Source organism: Microcaecilia unicolor, chromosome 9, assembly GCF_901765095.1.
Source record: "Microcaecilia unicolor chromosome 9, aMicUni1.1, whole genome shotgun sequence".
Taxonomy (NCBI): Eukaryota; Metazoa; Chordata; class Amphibia; order Gymnophiona; family Siphonopidae; genus Microcaecilia; species Microcaecilia unicolor.
In genome coordinates, this window is record NC_044039.1 from 116,541,418 (window position 1) to 116,559,590 (window position 18,173).

General features: G+C 46.1%; 1 protein-coding gene across 1 annotated transcript in view; it reads left to right on the top strand.

The window, feature by feature from the left end:
* Nucleotides 1–18,173, top strand: part of TTC6 (tetratricopeptide repeat domain 6) — a 258,723-nt gene that overhangs the window by 21,244 nt on the left and 219,306 nt on the right. Inside the window, exons 5-8 of the mRNA XM_030213691.1 lie at nt 1,135–1,224; nt 4,675–4,764; nt 16,286–16,375; nt 16,958–17,125. Of these exons, the coding sequence (XP_030069551.1) occupies nt 1,135–1,224; nt 4,675–4,764; nt 16,286–16,375; nt 16,958–17,125 (438 nt within the window). The remainder of the gene's footprint in view (nt 1–1,134; nt 1,225–4,674; nt 4,765–16,285; nt 16,376–16,957; nt 17,126–18,173) is intronic.

Below are 18,173 nucleotides of genomic sequence, written 5' to 3' on the forward strand. Positions count from 1 at the left end.
ATGCAGTTGTTATGCTGCTAGAGCCTGCCTGGCGTGGTTGCAACAGGCAGTGGAACAGCCCGGAGATGGAGCGGAGCCCTTCTCGGATGTGGCTCTGCGGCTGGAGTCGGCCTTGTCCTTTTTGACTGATGCCCTTTATGATATTGTCAGAGCTTCGGCTAAACAAATGGCAGTAGCAGTGGCGGCTCGCCGTCTTATTTGGCTATGACATTGGGCCGCGGACATGGCCTCTAAGCAAAGGTTGGTGAAGTTGCCCTTTCAAGGCCTTCTCCTATTTGGTGAGGAGTTGGAGAAAATTGTTAAAGGCCTGGGAGATCCTAAACCCAAGTGCTTGCCCGAAGATAGGCCGAGGCCTTCTTCCAAGGGCCAGACGGTTCACTCCTCTTATAGACCTCGCTTCCGTGAAGCTAGAAGGTACCGCCTGGGGCGTTCTGCTGGGTTCACTTCTCGTGCCCGTTTTTCAGCAGAGGAACTCCTTTCGCTCGGACAAGTGTTCCGCAGCCACCGGCTCTAGGCCTGGAGTTGGGGGGATCCCTCCACCAGGGAAAGCTTTGCAGTGGGGCAGGATCAAGTCGGGCCCCCTGTTGCAGGTCACACTGGACTTGTGGTAGCAGCGGCAGCCAGAGTGAGGACAGATGCCCCATTGGACCATCATGCTGTTTTTTTTTTAGTGCGGAGTCTGGGGGTCCTCTGGACCTCCAGAGCCTTACTGATGGGGAAGTCTGGGGGTCCATTGGACCGCTGGAACTGACACTGATGGTCCATGTCCTGGGCATGCATTCAAAAGCTGTACTTAACGCACAACTTTTGAATGCATTCGCCAGGTGCCATCCACCCGCTTTGCTCCCTCATGATGGAAGCTAATAGCGCACATATCATTTGCATACTATTAGCTTCGATCATGAGGGTGTTAGGTCAAGGTGCTGCTGTGGTGGTAAAACTCGTTGCTGTTCCATGCAGTGCCAGAGTTTTGATTGATAGGGCCTCTGTCACAATTTACTGTGTATTAATATTGGCTATGTACTGCAGATCCTTTGTGCACTTTAGTATATAGGGGCCTATCTACTTTGGTAGTTCTACATGTTTAATGGTCTTGATTTAATTTTATTTCTGGGGTTATATTTTCCAAAACAGGAGACAGAACTGAGTGTTGAATCAAGTTCCATTGAGAAAGAACCACTTGCAAAACAAAAGTTGCCATCTGCTGATCAGCAAGCAGACCAGGTAATGTGCATCATTTTCTAGAGAAAATAAAAATGAAAAAATATAAAGACTTATACTACTATGTAGTGGTTTTTGTACTATTTCAGGAATATATATGCAGTTACTGTTGGGGGGTGAGTGGCCTGGTAGCATATTTGTTTTGTTTTTGTTTTTATTTACCTTTTGGTAGGCTACTTCATCATTCCTTTTGGGTTTCTGGCTCAATCAGAATCCAATTCAAAAGTAGATACTGTACACCTATAGTCACAGTCCATGGCTTTTCCCCTTCTTACTATACTCTTCACATTACCGATCCTCCAGCTGAATGGCACATCCTTCTATTCCATCTGCAGTCCACCATAAGTGAGCTTTGAATTGCCAAAAGGTGTCACTGTTATGCAATGACTGGGACTCCCTCCAACCCAGGGAATGTAAATACTGCTTCTGCAGTGTTCCCTATTTATTTATAGACCTCTCTATCTCGCAGTTCTAGACAGTTTCCAGAATAACATACACAGTAAAATCATACAAAATAAATTGGCACTATCCTGACCCTGTCCTGGCCAGTCTAAAAACATTGCTACCGGGCCATAGGGCTGATCAATCTGCGTGTTTCTAATGCATTTAAAATTCCAACGGATTCATAATTAATCACATTAACATCACAAGCAGGGCTGGCTCAAGGAATAGTGGTGCCCTGAACCAACTTGCTTTGGCAGAGCCCTCCCCCACCCATTGCATTGTTTCCTGCGCCCCCTCCCTCCCTTCCCCCATAGGTTTGGCATTTTTCCTCCCAGTCCAGTCTCTCTTCCACCCTCCCCCCCTCCCCCCACAAGTCTGGCACCTCTCCCTCACCTCACTCCCTTGCAGTCCTGTAAAACCTTTATCGGTTGCCGGCAACAGCAGCATAACAGGCTGCCTTTGGCTAGCCCTTGGGTCTTCCCTCTGCTGCATCCCGCCCATGGGAAATTGCATTAAAGGAGGCAGGATATACTAGGAGGAAGACCAGAGGACTGGCTGAAGGCAACCTGTTATGCTGCTGCCACTGGCAATTGATGTAAATTTTACAGGACCACAGAGGAGTGAGAGAAGTGATGGAACAGTGCCGGACCTGCAAGGAGAGGGAAGAGGGAATGGGAGAGATTGAACTTAGGAGGGGGAGGTGAAAAGGCTTAACCTGTAGACTAGGTGAGGTCAGAGGCTGGGTATTTTGTAGCCCCTAATCGTCAGTGCCCTGGGCCAGAGCTTAATCTGGTCCAATGGTTAAGACGGCTCTGATGACAAGATTAGCTTCACCATACATTAAGTTCTACAGTTTGTTATTGTCACTTGTGTCCTCATTGTGATGTTGACCCACAGCTCTGTATGTTTTTAGGAACTTGATTTAGATGTTTCGTTTTACGATATAAATTAAGTTTTACTTATGGAATATTTTAAGTTTTATATGCTGAGCCGACAGGCGCGTGGCTGCTCTCTGCACACCTCCAGCGGCGTGCACCTCCATACGCTGCTGCCTGAATATCATATGTGGTCAGCAGATGGGTGCCTCTGTACCCCTCAGAAAAGAATTGCCAATCGCCACTACAGACGTTCAGATATTTGAAAGGTATTAATCCGCAAATGAACCTTTTCCGGTGACGGGAAGGCGGTAGAACTAGAGGACATGAATTGAGGTTGAAGGGGGGGGCAGACTCAGGACTAATGTGAGGAAGTATTTTTTCACGCCTGATTATAAAGTTTCAGATCAGGAATCCCCAGGCCTCCTTGTCTCCAGTCTCTCACCAAAGACGCCATTCTCATTTTTGGTTTCTTCCCCGCCCAACAGAACTTACTAAATAACCTGTATACACTTCTTAAATCCCTTTGAAGTAACCTCAATGGAAGCACTTGAAGCATGTATAACCATCTGGGAAACTGAACCATTTTCAGAAGGCTTATCCTCCCCATCAGAGACAATGGAAGATCCTCCAACCTGCCAGTGCCCGGCGGGTACCCTCCAATAGACTCCCCACATTTAATCTGTACAGTTTTCTAGTGTCCGTAGCTAGTTTGATTCCAAGGATGGCAAGGCCTCTGATTTTTCCAGATTTAACTGAAACCCCGCAAAATCTCCATATTCCCGAAAGGAGTCTAATAACGTGCAGTAAGAGACTCTCTTGGGTTTGTCAAATGTACCAAGATGTCATCGGCAAAAGCCACCACCTTAAAATATTGTGCCCCCATCTGAATTCCCTGAATATCCGGGTTCGCCATCCACCCGCTTTGCTCCCTCATGATGGAAGCTAATAGCGCACATATCATTTGCATACTATTAACTTCGTTCATGAGGGTGTTAGGTCAAGGTGCTGCTGTGGTGGTAAAACTCGTTGCTGTTCCATGCAGTGCCAGAGTTATTATTGATAGGGCCTCTGTCACAATTTACTGTGTATTAATATTGGCTATGAACTGCAGAACCTTTGTGCACTTTAGTATATGGGGGTCTATCTACATTGGTAGTTCTACATTTTTAATGGTCTTGATTTAATTTTATTTGTGGGGTTATGTTTTCCAATAATGAGCTGAATACTTTTAAACACTTAATCAATGTACTATGTATCTATGTACTATGTATCTTTTTTCTATATTAAACTCGAAGCAGAGAAAAAGACCTCATCAGTCCTTGCATGGCGTTACTGTGCTTAATGTGCTCAAACTCCAGCGTTCCTTGGACTCCGTTATAATCCTCGGTCTTAAAAAAACTCTGCTTCTATATAGTGGATTATGAATATAATAATAATCAATAATAGTTAATCGTGATATTTCTTTCCTCTAAAATCTAATATTGTAAACAATACTTAATGTTACTTAGCTTTTAATCTTGCCCTATGGGGCTCTCCGTTTCGCTATATGAAATAAGCTTCATCAGGAGGCCAAGCAACTTTTGGCTGATCACGATATCTTACAACATGGCATCTCTGCTACTATGACACCGGTAGTGAAAAAGCCCCCTGATGAAGCTTATTTCATATAGCGAAACGGAGAGCCCCATAGGGCAAGATTAAAAGCTAAGTAACATTAAGTATTGTTTACAATATTAGATTTTAGAGGAAAGAAATATCATGATTGACTATTATTGATTATTATTATATTCATAATCCACTATATAGAAGCAGAGTTTTTTTAAGACCGAGGATTATAACGGAGTCCAAGGAACGCTGGCGTTTGAGCACATTAAGCACAGTAATGCCATGCAAGGACTGATGAGGTCTTTTTCTCTGCTTCGAGTTTAATATAGAAAAAAAGATAAAAAGAGAAAATAAGAGAAAATAAAAAAAGACAAAGATAAGTAGGATCAATAGAATGGATACCGCATTGTACATAGTACATTGATTAAGTGTTTAAAAGTATTCAGCTCATTATTGCTACTACGGTGAAAGTTTTTTTGCTGAAATTGTGTCCAATAAGATCTTTTTGTTATGTTTTCCAAAACAGGAGACAGAACTGAGTTTTGAATCAAGTTCCATTGAGAAAGAACCACTTGCAAAACAAAAGTTGCCATCTGCTGATCAGCAAGCAGACCAGGTAATGTGCATCATTTTCTAGAGAAAATAAAAATGAAAATTTATATAAAGACTTATACTATTATGTAGAGGTTTTTGTACTATTTCAGGAATATACAGTGGGGGAAATAAGTATTTGATCCCTTGCTGATTTTGTAAGTTTGCCCACTGACAAAGACATGAGCAGCCCATAATTGAAGGGTAGGTTATTGGTAACAGTGAGAGATAGCACATCACAAATTAAATCCGGAAAATCACATTGTGGAAAGTATATGAATTTATTTGCATTCTGCAGAGGGAAATAAGTATTTAATCCTCTGGCAAACAAGACCTAATACTTGGTGGCAAAACCCTTGTTGGCAAGCACAGCGGTCAGACGTCTTCTGTAGTTGATGATGAGGTTTGCACACATGTCAGGAGGAATTTTGGTCCACTCCTCTTTGCAGATCATCTCTAAATCATTAAGAGTTCTGGGCTGTCGCTTGGCAACTCGCAGCTTCAGCTCCCTCCATAAGTTTTCAATGGGATTAAGGTCTGGTGACTGGCTAGGCCACTCCATGACCCTAATGTGCTTCTTCCTGAGCCACTCTTTGTTGCCTTGGCTGTATGTTTTGGGTCATTGTCGTGCTGGAAGACCCAGCCACGACCCATTTTTAAGGCCCTGGCGGAGGGAAGGAGGTTGTCACTCAGAATTGTACGGTACATGGCCCCATCCATTCTCCCATTGATGCGGTGAAGTAGTCCTGTGCCCTTAGCAGAGAAACACCCCCAAAACATAACATTTCCACCTCCATGCTTGACAGTGGGGACGGTGTTCTTTGGGTCATAGGCAGCATTTCTCTTCCTCCAAACACGGCGAGTTGAGTTCATGCCAAAGAGCTCAATTTTTGTCTCATCTGACCACAGCACCTTCTCCCAATCACTCTCGGCATCATCCAGGTGTTCACTGGCAAACTTCAGACGGGCCGTCACATGTGCCTTCCGGAGCAGGGGGACCTTGCGGGCACTGCAGGATTGCAATCCGTTATGTCGTAATGTGTTACCAATGGTTTTCGTGGTGACAGTGGTCCCAGCTGCCTTGAGATCATTGACAAGTTCCCCCTTGTAGTTGTAGGCTGATTTCTAACCTTCCTCATGATCAAGGATACCCACGAGGTGAGATTTTGCGTGGAGCCCCAGATCTTTGTCGATTGACAGTCATTTTGTACTTCTTCCATTTTCTTACTATGGCACCAACAGTTGTCTCCTTCTCGCCCAGCGTCTTACTGATGGTTTTGTAGCCCATTCCAGCCTTGTGCAGGTGTATGATCTTGTCCCTGACATCCTTAGACAGCTCCTTGCTCTTGGCCATTTTGTAGAGGTTAGAGTCTGACTGATTCACTGAGTCTGTGGACAGGTGTCTTTCATACAGGTGACCATTGCCGACAGTTGTCTGTCATGCAGGTAAACGAGTTGATTTGGAGCATCTACCTGGTCTGTAGGGGCCAGATCTCTTACTGGTTGGTGGGGGATCAAATACTTATTTCCCTCTGCAGAATGCAAATAAATTCATATACTTTCCACAATGTGATTTTCCGGATTTAATTTGTGATGTGCTATCTCTCACTGTTACCAATAACCTACCCTTCAATTATGGGCTGCTCATGTCTTTGTCAGTGGGCAAACTTACAAAATCAGCAAGGGATCAAATACTTATTTCCCCCACTGTATATGCAGTTACTGTTGGGGGGTGAGTGGCCTGGTAGCATATTTGTTTTGTTTTTGTTTTTATTTACTTTTTGGTAGGCTACTTCATCATTCCTTTTGGGTTTCTGGCTCAATCAGAATCCAATTCAAAAGTAGATACTGTACACCTATAGTCACAGTCCATGGCTTTTCCCCTTCTTATTATACTCTTCACATTACCGATCCTTCAGCTGAAAGGCACATCCTTCTATTCCATCTGCAATCCACAATAAGTGAGCTTTGAATTGCCAAAAGGTGTCACTGTTATGCAATGACTGGGACTCCCTCCAACCCAGGGAATGTAAATACTGCTTCTGCAGTGTTCCCTATTTATTTATTTAAACATTTATAGACCTCTCTATCTCGCAGTTCTAGACAGTTTCCAGAATAACATACACAGTAAAATCATACAAAATAAATTGGCACTTTCCTGACCCTGTCCTGGCCAGTCTAAAAACATTGCTACTGGGCCATAGGGCTGATCAAGCTGCGTGTTTCTAATGCATTCCAACGGATTCATGATTAATCACATTGTTAACATCACAAGCAGGGCTGGCTCAAGGAATAGTGGTGCCCTGAACCAATTTGCTTTGGCAGAGCCCTCCCCCACCCATCGCATTGTTTCCTGCGCCCCCTCCTTCCTTTCCCCCATAGGTTTGGCATTTTTCCTCCCAGTCCAGTCTCTCTTCCACCCTCCCCCCCCCCCCCCCCCCCCCCCACAAGTCTGGCACCTCTCCCTCACCTCACTCCCTTGCAGTCCTGTAAAACCTTTATTGGTTGCCGGCAACAGCAGCATAACAGGCTGCCTTTGGCTAGCCCTTGGGTCTTCCCTCTGCTGCATCCCGCCCATGGGAAATTGCATTAAAGGAGGCAGGATATACTAGGAGGAAGACCAGAGGACTGGCTGAAGGCAACCTGTTATGCTGCTGCCACTGGCAATTGATGTAAATTTTACAGGACCACAGAGGAGTGAGAGAAGTGATGGAACAGTGCCGGACCTGCAGGGAGAGGGAAGAGGGAATGGGAGAGATTGGACTTAGGAGGGGGAGGTGAAAAGGCTTAACCTGTAGACTAGGTGAGGTCACAGGCTGGGTATTTTGTAGCCCCTAATCGTCAGTGCCCTGGGCCAGAGCCTAATCTGGTCCAATGGTTAAGCCGGCTCTGATGACAAGATTAGCTTCACCATACATTAAGTTCTACAGTTTGTTATTGTCACTTGTGTCCTCATTGTGATGTTGACCCACAGCTCTGTATGTTTTTAGGAACTTGATTTAGATGTTTCATTTTACGATATAAATTAAGTTTTACTTATGGAATATTTTAAGTTTTATATGCTGAGCCGACAGGCGCGCGGCTGCTCTCTGCACACCTCCAGCGGCGTGCACCTGGGGCGGACCGCCCCGCCCTTGGTACGCTGCTGCCTGAATATCATATGTGGTCAGTAACCTCAATGGAAGCACTTGAAGCATGTATAACCATCTGGGAAACTGAACCATTTTCAGAAGGCTTATCCTCCCCATCAGAGACAATGGAAGATCATCCAACCTGCCAATGCCCGATGGGTACCCTCCAATAGACTCCCCACGTTTAATCTGTACAGTTTTCTAGTGTCCGTAGCTAGTTTGATTCCAAGGTAAGTGAAATAATCTACTGCCCATCTAAGAGGAAATACCTGTCCCCACAACTCCTGCACCTGGAGCAAGGATGGCAAGGCCTCCGATTTTTCCAGATTTAACTGAAACCCCGCAAAATCTCCATATTCCCAAAAGGAGTCTAATAAAACAGTAAGAGACTCTCTTGGGTTTGTCAAATATACCAAGATGTCATCGGCAAAAGCCGCCACCTTAAAATATGTGCCCCATCTGAATCCCTGAATATCTGGGTTTGTCATAATTTCTCTTATAAGGGGGTCCAAAGACAAAACAAATAGCAACGGCGAAAGGGGACACCCCTGCCTCGTACTCCTGCGCACCGGAAAAGATGATGATTTCCTCCCATTCACCAATACCCATGTCATAGGCTCCGAGTATAGTGCCCTAAGAACCGATAAAAACCGGCCCGAGAAGCTATAAGCCCTTAAGGAAGCAAACATAAAATCCCAACGAACTCTATCAAAGGCCTTTTCTGCGTCAAAACTAATAAGAATCGATGGAACGGCTTTACGCTGCATAAATTCCAGAGATGCTAAAATTCTACAGAGTTTTTTCGTAACCGAGCGACTCTGCACAAATCCCACCTGTGCCTTGTGAAGCAATCCAGGGAGAACCGGAGCCATTCTATTCGCCATAATTTTTGCCAGTAGCTTAGCCTCATAGTTTAAAAGAGAAATAGGCCTGTATGATTGCGGCAGCAGAGGATCTCTGCCCGGCTTAGGCAGAACAACAATATTTGCCAGTGCCAGAGAAGGTGGCAACAACTCCAAGCCTTACTACCTTGTTGAAAATTTTGTTAAGGGGGAAACCACCTCCTCTCCCACAAGTTTATAGAATTCCGCCCTAAAGCCATCCTCACCCGGAGCCTTGAACATCTTTATTGCCACCAGCACTTCTTCCTCCTCAATTTGAGAGTTCAAAAGTACTACTACTACTACTTAACATTTCTAAAGCACTACTAGGGTTACGCAGCGCTGTACAGTTTAACATAGAAGGACAGTCCCTGCTCAAGGAGCTTACAATCTAAAGGACAAATGTACAGTCAGTCAAATAGGGCAATCAAATTGGGGCAAGTCTAGATTTCCTGAATAGGTATAAAGGTTAGGTGCCAAAGGCAACATTGAAGAGGTGGGCTTTGAGCAAGGATTTGAAGATGGGCAGGGAGGGGGCTTGGCGTAAGAGCTCAGGAAGTTATTCCATGCATAGGGTGAGGCGAGGCAGAAAGGGCGGAGCCTGGAGTTGGCGGTGGTGGAGAAGGGTACTGAGAGGAGGGATTTCTCCTGTGAGCGGAGGTTTCGGGTGGGAACGTAAGGGGAGATGAGGGTAGAGAGTAATGAGGGGTTGCAGACTAAGTGTATTTGTAGGTTAGAAGGAGAAGCTTGAACTGTATGCGGTACCTGATCGGGAGCCAGTGAAGTGACTCGAGGAGAGGGGTGATATGAGCATATCGGTCCAGGCGGAATATAAGACGTCCTGCAGAGTTCTGAACGGATTGAAGGGGGAATAAATGGCTAAGTGGGAGGCCAGTGAGGAGTAGGTTGCAGTAGTCAAGGCGAGAGAGGTAATGATGAGAGTGGATTAGAGTTCGGGTGGTGTACTCAGAGAGGAAAGGGCGAATTTTGCTGATGTTAAAGAGAAAGAAGCGATAGGTCTTGGCTATCTGCTGGATATGCGCAGAGAAGGAGAGGGAGGAGTCGAAGATGTCTCTGAGGTTGCGGGCAGATGAGACGGGGAGGATGTGGGTGTTATTGACTGAGATAGAGAGTGGAGGAAGAGGAGAAGTGGGTTTTGGTGGGAAGACAATCAGCTCGGTCTTGGCCATGTTCAGTTTCAGGTGGTGGTTGGACATCCAGGCAGCAGTGTCAGATAAGCAGGCCGATACTTTGGCCTGGGTTTCCGCAGTGATGTTTGGTGTGGAGAGATAAAGCTGGGTGTCGTCAGCATACAGATGATATTGGAAACAATGAGCTGAGATCAGCGAGCCAGGGAAGAGGTGTAGATTGAAAAACGAAGGGGTCCAAGGACAGATCCCTGGGGAACTCCAACAGAGAGCGGGATGGGGGTGGAGGAAGATCCATGAGAATGAACTCTGAAGGTATGGTGGGAGAGATAAGAGGAGAACCAAGAGAGGACAGAGCCCTGGAACCCAAATGAGGACAGTGTGGCAAGAAGTAAATCATGATTGACAGTGTCAAAAGCGGCGGATAGGTCGAGGAGGATGAGGATGGAGTAGTGACCTTTGGATTTGGCAAGGAACAGGTCATTACAGACTTTAGCGAGTGCTGTTTCTGTCGAAGTGAGAGGACGAAAACCTGATTGAAGCAGATCGAGGATGGCATGAGAGGAGAGTAAAATCAAGGCAGCAGCTGTGAACGGTTCGTTCAAGTATCTTGGAGAGGAAAGGTAGGAGGGAGGTCTCTATCTCCTTGAGTCAGTGAAGGAAGAGCCATATTATCTAGGTAGAACTCCCGGGTAATCCCTCTTCAGCAGGGTGTCATATAGCTCACGATAATAGTTAAGAAAAACCTCGCCGATGGCCTCATCAGAGTGTACTCTCTGCCCCCTCTTATCTTGAATTGTTAGAATCTTTGGAGACCCTCCCTTAGGGTGAACTAACCTAGCCAATAGCCTACCCGTCTTATTCCCCTGTCTATATCACAAATATCTGTAATATATCTGAGATTTAAGCACGCTCTTAATTATCTCCTCACGTAATACCACTTTCGTAGTTTTCCAATAAAGAATGGGGTCCGACCCATGGTGAGCATTAGTGTTCTCGAACCCCTTCCAACAGCTCACCAAACGCTCCCGAAGGCCCGGGCCTTTGTATAAGTCTAGGGGGAACTGCCATCTATATCGGCCACCTCCCAAAGATCCAAGGACCACTCCATCCACACCCAAGCATGGTCAGAGATAACATAAGGTCCTAACTCTGCTTTGATTACTTTACTAAAGTCCCTTTTAGAGACTTAGTAACATAGTAAGTGACGGCAGAAAAAGACCTGCACGGTCCATCTAGTCTGCCCAACAAGATCAACTCATATGTGCTACTTTTTGTGTATACCCTACCTTGATTTGTACCTGTCCTCTTCAGGGCACAGACCATATAAGTCTGCCCAGCACTATCCCTGCCTCCCAACCACCAGCCCCGCCTCCCACTACTGGCTCTGGCACAGACCGTATAAGTGTGCCCAGCACTATCCCCACCTCCCAACCACCAGTACCGCCTCCCACCACCGGCTCTGGCACAGACCGTATAAGTCTGCCCAGCACTATCCCCGCCTCCAAACCACCGGCTCTGGCACAGACCGTTTAACTCTGCCCAGCACTATTCCCGCCTCCCACCACCGGCTCTGCCACCCAATCTTGGCTAAACTCCTGAGGATCCATTCCTTCTGAACAGGATTCCTTTATGTTTATCCCCACGCATGTTGAATTCCGTTACCGTTTTCTCCTCCACCACCTCCCGCGGGAGGGCATTTCAAGCATCCACTACTCTCTCCGTGAAAAAATACTTCCTGACATTTTTCTTGAGTCTGCCACCCTTCAATCTCATTTCATGTCCTCTCGTTCTACCGTTCTAGGATATAATCTATTCTGGCCTGTGTAGAGTGGCCTCTAGATAAGTGAGTATATTCTGTCTCCGTTGGATGGATCTCCCTCCACACATCAATGAAATCCATTGCATGCCCCAATTGTCTCAGTCCCTTGTTAGTGTGATAGCCAGTGGCGTACCGAGGACAGGGCGGTGGGGGCGGTCCGCCCCGGTGGCACGCTGCTGGAGGGGTGAAGGCAGCCGCGCGCCTGTCCGGCTTCCGCTGGTCTCTGTTCCCTCTACCCCGGAAAGGTTTACTTCCTGTTCCAGGGTAGAGGGACAGGGAACCAGCAGAGCCGCATGGCTACTCCCAGCAGCTAAGAATGCACCCGGGGGGGGGGGGGGGGGGGAGTGCGCAGGAGCGATCCGCCGACCAAGGATCGTCACTGATGATAGGAAGCCTGTCAATCTGGTTTAGATGTATCCAAAATGGGATCCCAGATCGCAATAAAGTCCCTTCCCAACCACCCAGGAAGCGTTTTGATGTTGTAAGAGAAGGTTAGTCACCCTCTAAAGAAAGTTGCAAATTAAAAAGATATGTTGTTTCACTGTCACCTCTGCTAGAAACAAACCTCCCCCCCCGAATCCACTGCTATTTTCTGCGACCCTACCGGCCCACCCTTTCCTAACCAAATTGCAACCCCTCCTTTCTTCCCCCTGGGCATGCCGCTGTCATACATTCCCCCACCCACCAGGTTCAGAGCTTAGTGTGTTCCGAAGCTTGCAAATGTGTCTCTTGCAATAGTGCAGTATCTATACGATTTTGTTGTAGGTGCTGCAGAATTTTTGTTCTGTTAACGGGCCCGTTTATTCCTCCCACATTCCAAGATACTAACTTTACCATGTGTCATACCAATAAGGAAAGGCCCATCTGCAAAGCCCAAAGATTTTCCTGTTTCCCACAGGAGGGTCCCAGCCATCCCTCCCCTGGAACTCCATTTCACTTTGAACACAGCCTTTCACCATCAAGAAGGGAGAGAGAGAAAAAAAAAAGAAAAGGGAACTGCCTCCCAACCCACCCTCTTCCTCCCTGCCCCTCACCCCTCCCACTCCCCTTGCCCACCCTCCCACCTCCAACATAAGTTCCCCACTCAGGAACTGTCATGTATAACGCCACCCCAGCGAATCCAGATCTGAACAGACCTACCCCCTGATGTGCACCCACCAATATAGAAAATTACCACAACATCCTTACCACACATACTTGAGTAAAGTAATAATAAAAAAAAAGAATTATTCACTATCCTCCCCATTCACTCCAAACTCAGACATAACAGTACCCAATCCCACAAAATTCCCTCAGAGACCATACCAACTGCTCAAATGATCGCACTCCCTCCCAGCCCAGACAGAGTCCCTAGTTCACTCAGGAATGCCTCCAGGCGAAAAAGCCATCCACTCTCAATCCAATCAGTCTTATTCCTCCTTTACTCATCTTTATCATGAACCAGCAGGCTGTGCACTTTCCACCGTAGACAGGAACTCACGAGCCTCCTCCACTGCCATTATAGTTTTAGATGATCCATTATATGTGATTTTCAGGGTAGCAGAGTAAACCAGAGCAAATTTCACTTTCAGGGCAAACAGTTTAGAACATATTGGAGCAAATGCTCTGCGCTGCGCCGCGACCCCAGCTGAGTAATCCTGAAAGCACAGAATCCGGTGATGGTCATACGTCAGCGCTTTCCCCGTACGCGTTGCCTGAAGGATAGCTTGCTTATGCATGAAGTCCAACACCCTTAGGATGACCACCCTCGGCCTGTTTGAGGAACCCTGCTGAGGGCCTACACGGTGCGCGCACTCAATGCGTAGCGGGCCCCTGCTCCTTGATAACTGCAATTCCTTAGTAAGCCATTCCTCAAGAAAGTCAATCAGATTCTTATCAACTATGGACTCTGGCAGGCCCACTAGTCACGATTATTCCTTCTCGATCTATTCTCAAGGTCCTCCAATTTTGCTTCTAGCGCTGTCACCTTCTTTTGCAAGAAGAGACTGCGTCCCCTCCACCTCTGTGACCCTATCCTCCACTGCACTTGCTCAGGTTTGAAAAGATACACATCACGGGAAATTTCTTCCAGCTGAGATTGCAGTCGCTCTTGCTTAGAATCTATCGGGAGAGGCACCGTTCCAACAAGTCCTCCAGGACCGCTGACATCTCTGCTGTTATCTCCACAACCCATTCTGACAAAACTGAAAGGCCCGCGGGACTGGAATACGCCGCCATTTTGTCTCCACTGCTTTTGCCACGCACCTTCTCTCTGTGCGCTGTTTTCGCCGCCATTACTCACTTGCAACTTATTTAAAGTGAGCCAGAGGGTTCCTGGGTGTCTCTGATGAACAAATTTGGGGTAAGCCTCGGCGGATGCCTTTGTAAAGATGCTGGAAAATGCTTAAGGGTCCGGAGGAGCTCTGCCTAGCGTCTTTCTTCGGACATGACGTCACGTGACCTGTGTTTTTTAATTTATAATTTATGTTTAATTAATAGTCTCTGCCCCTGAAGCAGCCTGTAATACGCAAAATGAGGACATGTTGGGCTATCTTTAATGAAAGCCATTTTACTCATTTTCTGTGATCCACTTTTTTTTCTGCTACTACTGACTGGGGATCCACCTGCCTCCTTGTCTTAATCTGCAATCCATCATAAGTTAGCTTTGAGCTTGTCTAAAGGTGTCACTATTATTCAATGAATAGGACTCCCTCCAGTGAATGTAAATACTGCCTCTGCGGTGGTTTCCCAATTTTTGCCAGTCCAAAATCATTGCTACTTGGTCCATAGGGCTGATCAATTTGCATGTTTTTCTAATGCATTACAAATTCCAAAGGAAAGTCAGAAGTAATAGTGCTAAAACTAGTAAAAAAGCCCCGTTTCTGATGCAAATGAAACGGGGGCTAGCAATGTTTTCTTCTGTGTGCATGTGGGAGTGTGTGTGTCTCTGGCCTCTCTCCCCTCCCCCCTCTGAGTCCTTCACTGTTACAGAGCCAGCGATTTGATTTCGTGCTCTGCTGTTTTCCTTCACTGACTGTGTTACAGAGAGGGCGGGGCAGACACTCATAGGGAAACCGGATATCTCGCCCCCTTCACACTTCCGGCTGGAGGCTTCATAGAACGTTGGTGTTGCCTTTTATATAGAGAGATTATTACTCAGTAGCAGTTGGTTAAATGGCTCTGACTTGCCCAGAGAGTTAAGGAAAAAGGACATTTCATTTTTCCATCCCAGGAATTTTCCTAACTTTACCATTAGACCACACCTGATTGTGTTCTTGTTTGTAAGATGGATTTCTCAAAAATATTATTAGGTCTTGGATTTTCCTCCTATGCCTTGCCATGTTACCACAATTGGAGATGGTCAAATAATCAGTCACTGTACTTGATCAGTCCATATTGGCTGTTAAGTCACACATTACATCACATAAATTTTGAACCAAAGAAAACTCCCCGCACTCACTGATCCCCCTGATCCATGTTCAATTTGAAGCTCCTATTGCCTCAACCCCTGATCCCTACCAGCACCTAACAGGATGGGGGCCAGGAGCCTTCAATTTGAACTTGATCCTGGGATGGGAACCACATTTTTTGAAAGGATCAGGTAGTGGTGGGGGTTTAGGAAGGATCCCAGGAGAGTCGTCATGATTTAAAAAAGGATTTGGGCTTCAGGGAGTCAGTCTGGGAGTACACTATTACAAGTGCTTTGCAGCTCATTATTATTTAACGTGCATGAAGGTAAAGTTTTGGCATTAAACTGCGTTATTGCCAATTAATGGGTATTAATTTTTCTCAGCAATGCACATTATTGCTAGTTAATGCAGTTAATGGGCATTTACATGGTTTGAAAAAAATCAATGGTATCTATGGCTATAGGATGATACCCACCATCTAAATAACAATGTGTTTGTAAAGAACCAGACTGTTTTTGAATAATCAATGACCAGCATATTTTTACCATGTGATACTTACTTTTGATGTTAGATAGTATATTTCAAAACAAAGTTATACTCTTTTATCTCCCTACAGGCATATGAATGAAGGTACATAAGCATCATGGGGTCCATATTCAAAGTGATTTAAACAGACAGGAGAACCTCCTATTTGCTTAAATGACTTGTGCCTATCTAGCTGCTGATATTCAGCAACACTTTACTGGATCGTGCCACTGAATATCGGCACTCACCAGCCATGTTGGAAGTGAGCAGGTTGAAAGGTGGTACAGGGAGCGGAATTGGGGAGGATCTGGGAATTACTCGGGTGCCAGATATATTCAGTGCTGGTGCCTGCATAGCTGACCAGACATGTAGGATCACATAAAGGGCCATACTAACTTTGCCCGGCTAGCTATGCCAATGCTTGCATAACTTCTGGGACCTGGTCTGCAGAATACAGTGTCCTCCACCGTCTCCTACCCATCCCGACGAGCTGTGAAAGCCTCTCCAACTCCCCCTCTCTGACATGTCCCAATTGCCCCTCCCACCCTTCTGATGTAATAACTGTCCCCCTTCCCTTCCCACTGAGAACATGTTAAATGTTTAATGGTCTTGATTTAATTTTAATTGTGGGGTTATGTTTTCCAAAACAGGAAACAGAACTGAGTGTTGAAACAACTGCCATTGAGAAAGAGCCACTTGCAAAACAAAAGTTGCCATCTGCTGATCAGCAAGCTGACCAGGTAATGTGCATCATTTTCTAATGAAAATAAAAATGAAAATTTATATAAAGTCTTTTATACTATTATGTAGAGGCTTTTGTACTATTTCAGGCCCCAGGCCTACTTTTAGTTCATGATAGTTCAGTGGAGTGACTGGGGCAGGAGCAAGTGGGGTTCACTCCTGCTCCACAGGGACTGCTAGGGGCTAAGGTAGGCTTGGGGCCTGCTCTGAATAAGGGTGGGAGGAGTGGGGAGAGGGATCAGTGATTATGTGGAGGTGTGGGAGAGGAGTTCATGCATACTCCGTTTATGTGGTTCCTGGCCAATATTCAGCCAAGACCTGCATAAGTTTCTTATGTGGGTTCTGGCTGAATATCGGCTGGGAACCATATAAGAGCCAGCAGACTGACCGAGTCTGGTCAGACGCCAGTGTTCAATGCTGGTGCTTGGATATGGCCCATCACTGAATATTGGAGCCTAAATCTGATTGCGGCAGTCAATGATTAAAAAATTACTGACTGCCACCAGCTGAATATTGACCAGAATGTCACTTTTAGGAGAAGATAGTTCATTTGTTCATTATGGTTTTTTTTTCCCCTGTAGATTTTGAAGTTAGTCGTTCCTGATCAGGCATCACCAGAAAATTTCCTTGTCAATGTGCCATGTCAAACACCTGTGGAAAGTGCTCATTTGAAACGTCCAGTTTCATCAGCAGTTTCAATGCCCCCTAAACTAGCAGTTGGTACCCCTAATGTTGCAAAGGACACAAAGGTAAAATCTGTTTCTTTGGATGTTTTGGGCCCTGTTTTATTGATGTGAATGCAAGTATTTTTCCATCAGTCCTGCCTAAGCTCTGCCCCTCTGAACACCCTTTTGCAAATATACGATATGTAAGTTAAGTGGGTATTTGTACACTAGCACTTAGGCACCACGCTAGCTCTCATGTGTGCAGAAGCGCACATATGTATGTAAATGCTAGTTTCCTTAGCGTATGCAGCAGATGAATCCAAGAACTGGTGGGTTGTGTCCATCTACCGGCAGGTGGAGATAGATAGGCATATTTTCAAAGCACTTAGCCTTCCAAAGTTCCATAGGTTTCTATGGAACTTTGGAAGGCTAAGTGCTTTGAAAATATGCCTAAGAGATTACAAAGCTGAAGGCACTGATACCAGACGGCCAGCTCCTCCTTCACCTCAGTACATCTCTAGCTTCAGCAGGTGGTGGACGGTGCTTCAGCAGCTCCTGGGTTTGTCTGTTGGATATACTCCTGTGTCCCGTGGGCCAGTTGAGTTTAGGGGTGTCTGGCTGGTGTTGCTGACTTTGGGAGCATACTCAGTCTTCTGGGTCCCTGCTTCACCCTTTCCCCCCTTGCCTCCGGTCTTTAGAGCTCTAGCCTTCCTCACCAGTTAAAAAAAAATCCAAAAAAACAAAACCAAGAGAGCTCCTTTGCCTTCATATGTTGTTAAAAAACAAACAAACAACAACAACAGAAGAAACAGAAGATTTCTGACAGGACCGGGCAGTACAGGGTTTCCCTGTCTTACAAGCAGATGATCAAAAGCAAACGCCGGCGCTAGAGGCTGTTTGTGCCATACTAGCACCGGCGTTTGCTACCACCCCATGATCAGAGCCCTCGAGCGTGAAACAACGCGCTCGAGGACTCTTAGCGCAAGTAGCATGCAAATGCATGCTAAACAGGGCTCTTATCGCAAGTAGCTTGCAAATGCATGCTAATCAGCACTTAACGCATTCATCCCCAATGATCAGTGTCCAGCGCACCAAAGATTGGGTCGCTGGCCGCGACAAACCCTACACCAGC